This window comes from Palaemon carinicauda, unplaced genomic scaffold, assembly GCF_036898095.1.
Source record: "Palaemon carinicauda isolate YSFRI2023 unplaced genomic scaffold, ASM3689809v2 scaffold1943, whole genome shotgun sequence".
NCBI lineage: Eukaryota > Metazoa > Arthropoda > Malacostraca > Decapoda > Palaemonidae > Palaemon > Palaemon carinicauda.
This window is the reverse complement of record NW_027169527.1, coordinates 1,405-11,594: the sequence shown is the minus strand read 5'-3', so window position 1 is coordinate 11,594 and position 10,190 is coordinate 1,405. Positions and strand designations below refer to the sequence as shown.

The window sequence follows — 10,190 nt, the reverse complement described above, 5'->3', positions numbered from 1 at the left end:
CACGCCTTATGAGAATTATTACTCTTGAACGTTCCTAGTCATAGTTTTGTGAATAATTAGGGCGTTCACAAAACGAAGAGACTAGCATGCTGATATGATCCGCTCTTAAGTGGGGTAGCTGATCTCATAGGCTACTAGTGGAGATCCATCCGCTTGGTGTATCACATGGGTGCATGATTGGTTCATGTCCATCGAACTGACCACCGAGAGTTTTCACATGGAATGTTTATCCCATGTGTCTGTGAAAACTCTCATGTATCGATTGTATGAATAGTCCTTAGACTTGAGTTCCTTACGATCTTATGCATGGATCAAATGACTTTGACATTCTCCTTCCCCGGTTCTTAGAACCGGTCATAGGGTGTGATTGGGTCATTTCGTTGAAATGCATGAAGCTTGTAAAGATACAACAGGGAATCGCCACTCTCACGGATAACTTTCAGTTATGAGAGTAGTATTCCACTACGCGGGTTGATATGTGTGATCAATGCTTGAGACTGTGGCCACAGCAGAAGAATCTTGTGAGATTCTTGGTTTAGCATGATTCATTATGATATCAACATTTTACCTTGACTGGAATGGGCAGACACCATCCATACCCTAGGTCAAACGGTGGGGATACAGTGAGGCGAGGGACCGTATCATATGGAAATCGCATACTGAATGGGTTCTTATCCTTCCTACTCATTTGGGGACCTTGGCATATTGCTAGACGTTAACCTTGGTCATTGAAATAGGACGACCACATGATTGGAGGATAATTTATGTTTGATTAAATTATCATGATTCGTTTCATGTCCAACTTGAGTGGAACCCAAATGGTCACACACAACAGAGTCAAAGTCAATGGTAAATAGTACACTGTATAACTTTAGCAGCATGTTCGATTGCTGTAGGAATTATTTATAGATGTTTCAGTATGTTTGATTATTGAATAGATCATTTATAAGATTAATTAATGGCTTAAAGATGCGTGGGTGCGACCAGCACTAATGCACCAGATCCCATCAGAACTCTGCAGTTAAGCGTGCTTGGGCGAGAGCAATGCTAAGATGGGTGACCTCTTGGGAAGTTTTTTGAAAAATTCATTTTTTTTACAAAAAATAATGTCTTTATCCCACATTGGTTAGATTTCTCTCTTATCTTAGCTTTTGAGTACTATATAAACCATTGTAGGCTTAATGCATGTAAGGGCCAAATTTGGCCCAAGAGCATATACGTCTAATCCGTGCCCACTTGGGCCATGTCTCTCGGACTATGACTAAAGCCCGAACTAACGGGGGATCCGGACCCAAAAGCCCAGTCAACGAAAGTTTACTGGCCCGTTATCTGCATCAACGCAATGCTATAAACAGCCAGGCTTTCATCAGCCTCATCTTTGGGCCTACACCTAGGCCCAACTCGATTCCATCTCATTAAACCCAATGGAATCTGATTACTCCTACGCACTGGCTTTCTACAGCCTAGGATCTACAATCAAGGACTCAAACTGAGGCCCACGAGCCTGCATAAAAACTAACACGGCCCGGAAGGTTTTCTACAATCTTCGCCATATTACGTCCCAACGGACAGATTCCTATTTTGGGATATACTACAGATTACACCTAATCCGGATTTCAGGCACTCCTAGTCCAATCCTAATTCAATTACCTTCTTCTACAAGGATTAGAACTCAAATCTCCTAGAGGAATCCTAATCCGCTACAAAGACTACCCCAAGGCTTATAAAAGAGGAGGAATAGAAAGGATTGTGGACTTTTGGGATTATTCAGAACCTACTTGCAAACCAACCGCCCTCACGGCAACTAAACTCTAGTTCGAGGTACTCTATAACCTTGAACTACATTTTTGCTCATCACCACTGCTGACTTGAGCGTCGGAGTGCCTACGGCATCCACCAACTTACGGTAAGTTAGTAACTCCACGCTCCGTTTCTTTATTTTGCAGGATCTTCGGAGCCCCCAACTACGAAATCACGATTGTGGACTGGAGGCGAAATTTAGCATCCACAATTTGGCGCCCACCGTGGGGCCCCCAGCGATTGATAGCAAACAGAGACTCCGATTAGTCAGCCACTCAAACCACCCATGGCTTCTGGAAGCGAGAATACCCCGGATCCTGTGGTAGCGCAGTTGCTTGCCCTACAAGAACGGCTGCATCTGCTGGAGGAGGAGAACGAACTTATGCGAAGTACCAACACAGCCTTGCAAAAGCAGCTGGGGTACAAGCCTCAGCCTCCCAGTCCAAGGGGACTCTGGACCAGACCGGTCTGCAAATAAATCTTATGGATGCCTTCAACGACGCGGCCAACCCACCGGGCCAGAGAGAGCCTATTCCCCCATGCTACCTGACCGCCCACCGAGAATTTCTCTGGAACGTGCCGACGAGCCCCAGCATCCTAGAAACCTTCCGGTGGCTGACCCTGCCCAACAACTGATAGCAAGCATGCGTGAAGAGATGGAGGAGTTCAGAAAATCAGTCATGGCCAGCCTACCTAGGGTGAAATTGCCGATTAAGAGAAGTAGGGCCAGTACGATTGCAGACACTCCTTTCACAGAGTCAATTACTTCTGTGGAACTTCTGCGCAAGTTCAGCCCACCTGATATGAGGCTCTACGATGGGACCTCCGATCCAAATGATCACGTAGTCCACTACAAGTACAAGATGATGTCCATGGCTCTTTCCCAACACCAATGGGAAGCAGGCATGTGTATGGGGTTTGGGGAGACTTTGGCAGGCCCCGCCCTAACATTGTTCATCAATTCGTCTTACCGGTCCATTGGATCCTACCAGGAACTAGCAGACAAGTTCGTGGGCCACTTTGCCAGTTCTTGCGGGCTCGAGAAGACCACAGATGATCTGAACTCCTTCCAGCAACGAAGGGGGGAGTTGTTGCGAAACTACGTGGCCCGATTCAACAAAGAGAGGATCTCTATCCCTGACCTGCACCAGCCTACGGTAGTTGAGGCTTTTCAGAATGAGCTTCTGGCAGACAGTGGGTTCTATAAGAAGTTGACAAAATTTAAGTGCTACAACTTGGACCAAGCAATGGCTCGTGCCCAAGTAGAGATCCGATGGGAAAATGACAAGAGGAATAAGAAGCGAGACCCGACCAGTGGTCGTCAAGAAAAAAAGGGCCCTAAATCCCCCCAAGCGGTCCAAGGATTTCGAGGCTAGGCCCTACAGAGCAGTGGACAGAAGGTTTCCCCAGCCAAGGGGCAATCAACCACGAAATAAGGACTACGAACGGAGGCACACTACCTTCTCCACACACCGACAACCACCCTCAAGCCGGCCAACGCTTCCAGAATACAATTTCACGGTCTCCCCAGGTGATCTAGTCTCAATGTTGAAGAAAATGGGAATTTCAATAAAAGTGGCCGGAGCGACCAAGGAAAAGTTTATCTAAAAGGGATACGACCAAGTGGTGCGAATTCCACCGAGACTACGGGCATCTTACGACAGATTGTGTAGCCCTCAGATTGGAAGTTCTGGAGCTGTTGAATAAGGGTTTCCTCAAATACTTGCTCACGGAGAAAGGCAAGAACACCCTCGCGCAGAGAGAGGAAAAGAGTAGAAGGGAAGGAGAGCCGAACCCACCACCCCCAATCGACGGGACCATTAACAATATCTCCGGGGGGATCGGAGATAAGTGGGATCACCTATTCGGCCAGCCAAGCGACATGCGAGGCAGGGTGCCGACCAGCCAGCTACAGTCAAGGCCATCCATCGAAGCATTTACAAATCTGACAATCGGATTCTCAGACGATGAGTGTTCTGGGCTAATGAACCGCATCACGATGCGCTGGTGATATCGCTGCAAATTGCAAATTTCATGGTGAAGAGGGTATTGATCGACACTGGGTCCTCAGCCAATATCATCTTTACAACAGCCCTGTCAGACATAAAAGATTGAAATGGACAACCTCAACCGATGGTCGATAGTGCTAGTGGGATTCAGCGAAGAGCAGAGGTTTACACTCGGTGAAGTCGTGATGCCAGTATACGCCGAAGGGGTAAACAAGATGACAACCTTCATGGTACTTGATTGCCCGTCAGCCTACAACGTAATCATGGGCCGCCCTTGGATCCATGGCATGCGGGTCGTTTCCTCAACCTTTCATCAGACCATCAGGTTCCCGACGCAGTGGGGGGTTAGAGAGATAAAAGAGGATCAACAAGCCTCACGAAGCTGCTATCAGACGACTTTAAAAGCCAAGCCAGTCTCAGCATAGCAATTACAAATCGGGCAAGGCCTAGTCGACCCGGAATAGCCCAAGGTAGAGCAGTTGGAAGAGGTTCAGATCCACCCCGAGCTAGGGGATCACAAAGTATAGATCGGAGCCCAACTTGAGCCCAAGCTACGGAGCGAACTCATAGAATTCTTGGGGAAGTGCACGACTACTTTGCATGGTCTCACACAGACATAACCAGGATCAACCCCAGTCTCATAACCCGATGAGCTCCATGTCAGCCCAGACTACCCCCCGGTCAGGCAGAAAAGGAGGAAGTTCGCAACCAGAGAGGAACTAAGTCATCAACAAGGAGGTTCAGAAGCTTTTGGAGAACGGGACAGTGAGAGAGGTCAGCTACCCAGAGTGGCTGGCCAATGTTGTTGTAGTGCGAAAGAAGAACGGGAGAGTGGCGAGTCTGCATCGAATTCACTGACTTAAACAAAGCCTGCCCAAAGGATTCATTCCCCCTACCTCACATAGATTCAATGGTTGATGCTACTGTGGGACATGAGTTGCTGAGTTTCATAGAAGCCTACTCGGGCTATAACCAAATTCTGATGCACCCAGACGACTAGGAGAAGACATCTTTCATCACCAACCAGGGTATCTACTGCTACAAGATGATACCCTTTAGACTCAAGAACGCTGGAGCGACATACCAGTGGTTCGTCAACAAGATGTTTTTTCAACAGATAGGGAAGACAATGGAGGTCTACATCGATGATATGCTGGTGAAGTCCTTAAAGGCGATCTACACTTGGAACATTTGGGCCAGACGTTTGAGATAATGAGAAAACACAACATGAAGCTAAATCCTACTAAGTGTGCGTTCGGGGTGTCGTCTGGAAAATTCTTGGGCTACATGATGACTCAGAGAGGGATCGAAGCGAACCCGGACCAGATCAAGTCAATCCTCAACATCCCTTCCCCAGCATAGCCCCAAAGATGTCATGAAGCTCGCTGGCAGGATAGCGGCCCTGAACAGGTTTCATCTCGAAGTCAACAGATAAATCCTTCTTGTTTTTCTCTGCACTACGAAAGGCAAAAGATTTTGCCTGGACTCCAGCCTGGTGAAGAGGCTTTGTCATAGCTAAAAAGGTACCTGACTACCCCACCGCTCATCTCAAAACTGATAGACGGGGAGCGGCTCTACATCTACTTAGGAGTATCGGAGCATGCAGTAAGTGCGGTCTTGATCAGAGAGGAAGGAGGAGCCCAACTCCCAGTCTACTATGTGAACAGAGCCCTTCTGGACGCGGAGACCCATTACAGCCAGAGAGAAAAATTGGTGTTGGGCCCTAGTTATGTCAGCTCGGAAGCTACGACCATACCTCCAAGGGCACCCAATCACTGTCTACACGGCCTACCCCATAAGAAGCATCTTGCACAAGCCTGAGCTATCAGGAAGGTTGGCCAAATGGGCCGTTGAATTGGGAGAACATGACATAACCTATCAGCTACAGACCACAATCAAGTCACAGGCCTTGGCAGATTTCGTGGCAGACTTTTCACCTACTCTACAGGCCCAAGTCGATGTAGAGATCCAGTGTGTCCAGCCCACAGCTACATGGAAGTTGTCCATTGACGGATCCAATAACAAAATGGACTGCAGATTAGGACTCATCCTTACCACACCAGAAGGTAACATGGTTCAGCAGACAGTCAAGTGCGGGTTCAAAGTAACAAACAATGAAGCCGAATACGAAGCCCTTATCGCTGGCATGGCCTTAGCAAATAGCATTGGGGTAGAGAAGTTAGAGATTCAGTCAGGACTCCCAGCTTGTAGTCAATCACCTCCAAGGATCGTACCAAGCCAGAGATACTCAGATGATGGCTTATCTGGCTAAGGCTAAAGAGTTGCAGTCAAAGTTTCAAGAAGTCATAATCACTCATGTCCCAAGGACGAGAACTCCCACGCCGACGCCTTGGCAACCCTTGGATCAGCAATGCAGGGGGACAAGCCCGAATCGATCCCAGTCATCTACTTGCAATGGCCAGCCATTTGGAGAGAAGAATCCAAGGAAGTAATGCAGGTGGATCCAGCCAGCAGTTGGATGACTCCAATCATCTCTTACCTGAGCAATGGCACACTCCCAACCGACAAAACCGAAGCTCGTAAGGTCCAACGCCAAGCTGCAAGATTCACTCTCTACAAAGGGCAGCTTCTGAGACGATCGTACTCGGGGCCCTATCTAAAGTGCATCACCCCATAAGAAGCCCAGACTGTGCTCAGAGAACTACACGAAGGAGAGTGTAGGAACCACTCGGGAGGTAAGAAGCTTGGTTTGTAGGGGCCCATACTGCAGGGCTACTATTGGCCCACCATGCGGGCCGACTCAGCAGACTTTGCTCGCCCTCTGTGACAAGTGCCAAAGGTTTGCCCCAGTATCACATATGCCACCAGAAAGACTCAACCTAATTCTCTCCCCCTGGCCATTCATGAAGTGGGGGATGGACATTGTGGGCAAGCTGCCGATTGCTCCGGGCCAACGAGTCTACATGCTGGTACTCACCGATTACTACTCCAAGTGGATTGAAGCAGAAGCCTTCGCAAGGATACGAGACCAAGAGGTGAAAACCTTCGTATGGAAGAATATAATTTGTCGATTCGGCATGCCAAAGGAGATAGTTACTGACAATGGCTCGCAATTCATCAGCCACCGGTTTCAGAATTTCTGCAGGAACTTTGGGAATCAAACTCAGCTTCTCACGCCACGCTTCCCATAAGCTAACGGCCAAGCTGAATCCTCCAACAAAACCATCCTCAACACTTTGAAGAAACGGCTGGAAAGAAGCAAGGGAGCCTGGGCAGACGAACTTCCAGGAGTGCTCTAGTCCTACTGAACAACGGTCCGCTCTTCAACCGGGCAGGACCCCATTTTCCTTAGCTTTCAGAACAGAAGCAGTCATACCTGTTGAAGGCTGTATCCCGTCCCCACGCTACCAATGGCTAGATGACGATGTAAATAGGCAGCTTCTGGACCAGAACCTGGACACAATTGACGAAGTAAGGGACATGCCCTGGTCCGACTTGTGGCTCATCAACAAAGGATCGTTAGGCACTTCAACAAACAAGTGAGATATCGCGGATTCAAAGAAGGAGAATGGGTTCTACGCAGAGTCTTCCAAAACACAAAAGAAACCACAGATGGCAAGCTTTGGCCAACGTGGGAGGGCCCATACATCATTACCAAGGTTGTGGGGCATGGTGCATACAAACTGTAAACTGAGTCGGACGACCCATCCAAAACAGCTGGAATGCTGTGCATCTTAAGCTGTACCACCGATAAGACATCAAGTCAGAGAGCATCCACTCGACAATGACTACTTCCTGACTGGGGGACAGAAGACTGGAGTTAGCCTAAGCATGTTGTTAAAATATCAAGTCATGCAATTATACAAGTAATTTTTTTCAATAATTTCTCGCTAAGTAAAAAATTGCCTTCATCTGGCACCAACAACAAGCTTCATCTGGCGTCTAGTCCCATTCAACAAAGCACTTGCCTTCATCTGGCAACGAATTTTCACTCGACCTTGTCAAATACTTAGCCTTCGTCTGGCATTAAGTCCACTCGAGACCTGTTAGGGACTCAGTCTACTCTCAGCATTGAGTCTCCACTCGATTAAAGCGAGACTTGACCCTCAAACGGGTCTGAGTCCCCCAGTCAACCATCTAAGATACTTGGTTATTTTAGATAATATTGCAATAAAAGTTTTCACACATTGAGGAGAACCGACAGAATTGCAAACATAAAAGAGCTAATATTTCATTAATAGGAAAAAGTATGTATAATTTTTACAAACTTTACAACAAAATAAAAAAAGAAAACTAAAACTAATCTAGAGACGGATCGTCAGCTGGAGCATCCATGGCATCCCCCCCCTCCAGAGCAACCTCAACTTCTGCAACAACTTCGACTTCCTCATCAGATAGCAAGGGCTCCCCATCCTCAAGCTGCTCATACTCTGCTATCCATTTCTGGGGAGCCTAGGCGACATTCTCCCCAGCAATGTACTCATGTATGAGGCGGGCCCTTTCCTTGGCCATTGCAAGAAGAGAGACATCCTCCAGCTGCTCTGTGAGACCGGGTTGTTGCTTGCTCGACGTTATGGAGGGCTTCCTTGTAGGGACTCAAGCTCCATCAGGATGAGCTCCTTTTCAGCCCTCGACCTAGCCTCCAGTTCTTTGGCTCTCTCCTCAGCAGCCTTTGCTCTTTCCTCAGCCTCCCTGGCCCTCTTCTCAGCAGACTCGCCCTGGAGGCAGGCTGCAGCGAGGTCCTTCCTCAGGCCAGTATTGGATTTTTCCAACTCACGAATCCTCTTCTAGCCGGATTCGACTCCTTGTGCAAGTGTATACTGCACTCCAGAGCCTGCAAAGAGTTTTAAGTTAGTAAAGGTTCGGGTGGGAACAAATGAAAATGACCAAAAGAAAAGCGATATACCTGATAGTTGAGGGCCATTGCCCGCTTCGATGCCTCGACAGGGCCCAGGTCTGTCAGGCGGTCAGCATCGCCTTCAAGAAGAAGCCCCTCGATAAAAGGGTAGAGTCCCGAAGGGTCAGTCATGATTGCGGTCCCATGAGGAATCCACAACACAACGTTCTCCAAGTCCTCAGCCGGCTCAGAGAGAGGCTTCCTCCTTCTTCGAGCGACCTTCGAGGATGACCCCTTTGCCGCCTCCAATTCTGGCTGTGCCTGAGACGCCGGCCCAATCATCACCTGGGGCTCTGAGGGCCTCAGCCTTCTCCTTTCCCTTGGCCCTCTTTTTTCTTCTTCGCCATTAATTCGCTGAGAGTTGGGATCTTGAACGGACCTGACATCACCTCTTATGCGCACAAATTTTCTTCAAATGTTAGTGGTTGATAAATAGCAATCCCTCAGGCAACAGTACTTGACTCGACCAAGTGTCGAGGACTGCTGGTAAAATATTCTTGGTGAGGGCCAAGGGGGTACCTTCAGTGAAAGCTCGATGCCAAATTGGTGTTTGCCTCAGCCGCCGTTCCTCCAACACAAACTTCCAGTCTCTCTCCGCCTCAGGGAGTCCCAGTATACGCTGAGTTGTTGATGATCATGCTCGGTGTCGCATCGAGTGTTCGATTACGAAAGGTACCTGCACCATAGAAAAGAATAAGCAAACATAAGAGAAACATAAAATCAAAACAAATGGGAAATCACACTCACTCGATTGACATCCAGTGTTGAGGCAAGGGTTTTGTCCCAGACGACTCGAAGAGCTCCTCGCCTCTGGCAAAGAAGTAATAGCTCTGCTAGCTCCCACGATCATTCGTCATCAACCTCAAAACTAGATGCTGTCTCTTCTGCCTAAGGTATAAGTGATACCTCCCCTTATCAGTCAAATGCTCCTTCATGTAGTATGAATAGAGCAAGTCCCCTCACTCCAAAGTAGATTCCCAATCGATAAGCGATGCACTCAATCGACAAGAGTATTCTCTATGTATTAGGCATTAGTTGGGAGGGAGTTATCCCAAAGTGTCCTAATGCCTCAGTCACCAGTCAGGCACAGGAAACCTAAGCCCGTCCTCAAAAGGCTTCTCGTAGAACCCCACCCAGCGGGTACTACGTGGTCTATCCTTTCTCTAGGAGAAGCTGTCCTAACCTCAATCGACGGCGGAAACCTATATACAACCCTCATCTCCCTCAGCATTGGGGTCGTCACTCGACTAGGGGGATTTTTGGGTAGCAGACCTATCAGCTCGCTCGTACTAGGAATGGAATCAAAAGGAACTATCTCCTTAGGGATTCCTTCAGGTGGGGCCTACAACTACTAGCGTTCCAGCCTCTAAGGAATCCCCCATACATCCAACCGACATCCTCTCTATCGGTGTCTGATGGGGATACTAAACCAGCTGTCCCTGGGTCTTAATTGGGGATGCGACAACTAAGTCATCCTGAGTATCACTAGATCCTATACGCTCACTCGACATTCTTACCACAAA

At 48.2% G+C, this 10,190-nt stretch overlaps 1 protein-coding gene across 1 annotated transcript; it reads left to right on the top strand.

Moving 5' to 3' along the window:
- The first annotated feature begins 2,339 nt into the window (after positions 1-2,339).
- LOC137635906 (uncharacterized) lies at positions 2,340-3,176 on the top strand. Its single transcript, XM_068368344.1, has one exon. It carries the CDS (start codon positions 2,340-2,342, stop codon positions 3,174-3,176), a length of 837 nt encoding a protein of 278 aa, XP_068224445.1.
- The last annotated feature ends 7,014 nt before the right edge of the window (positions 3,177-10,190 follow it).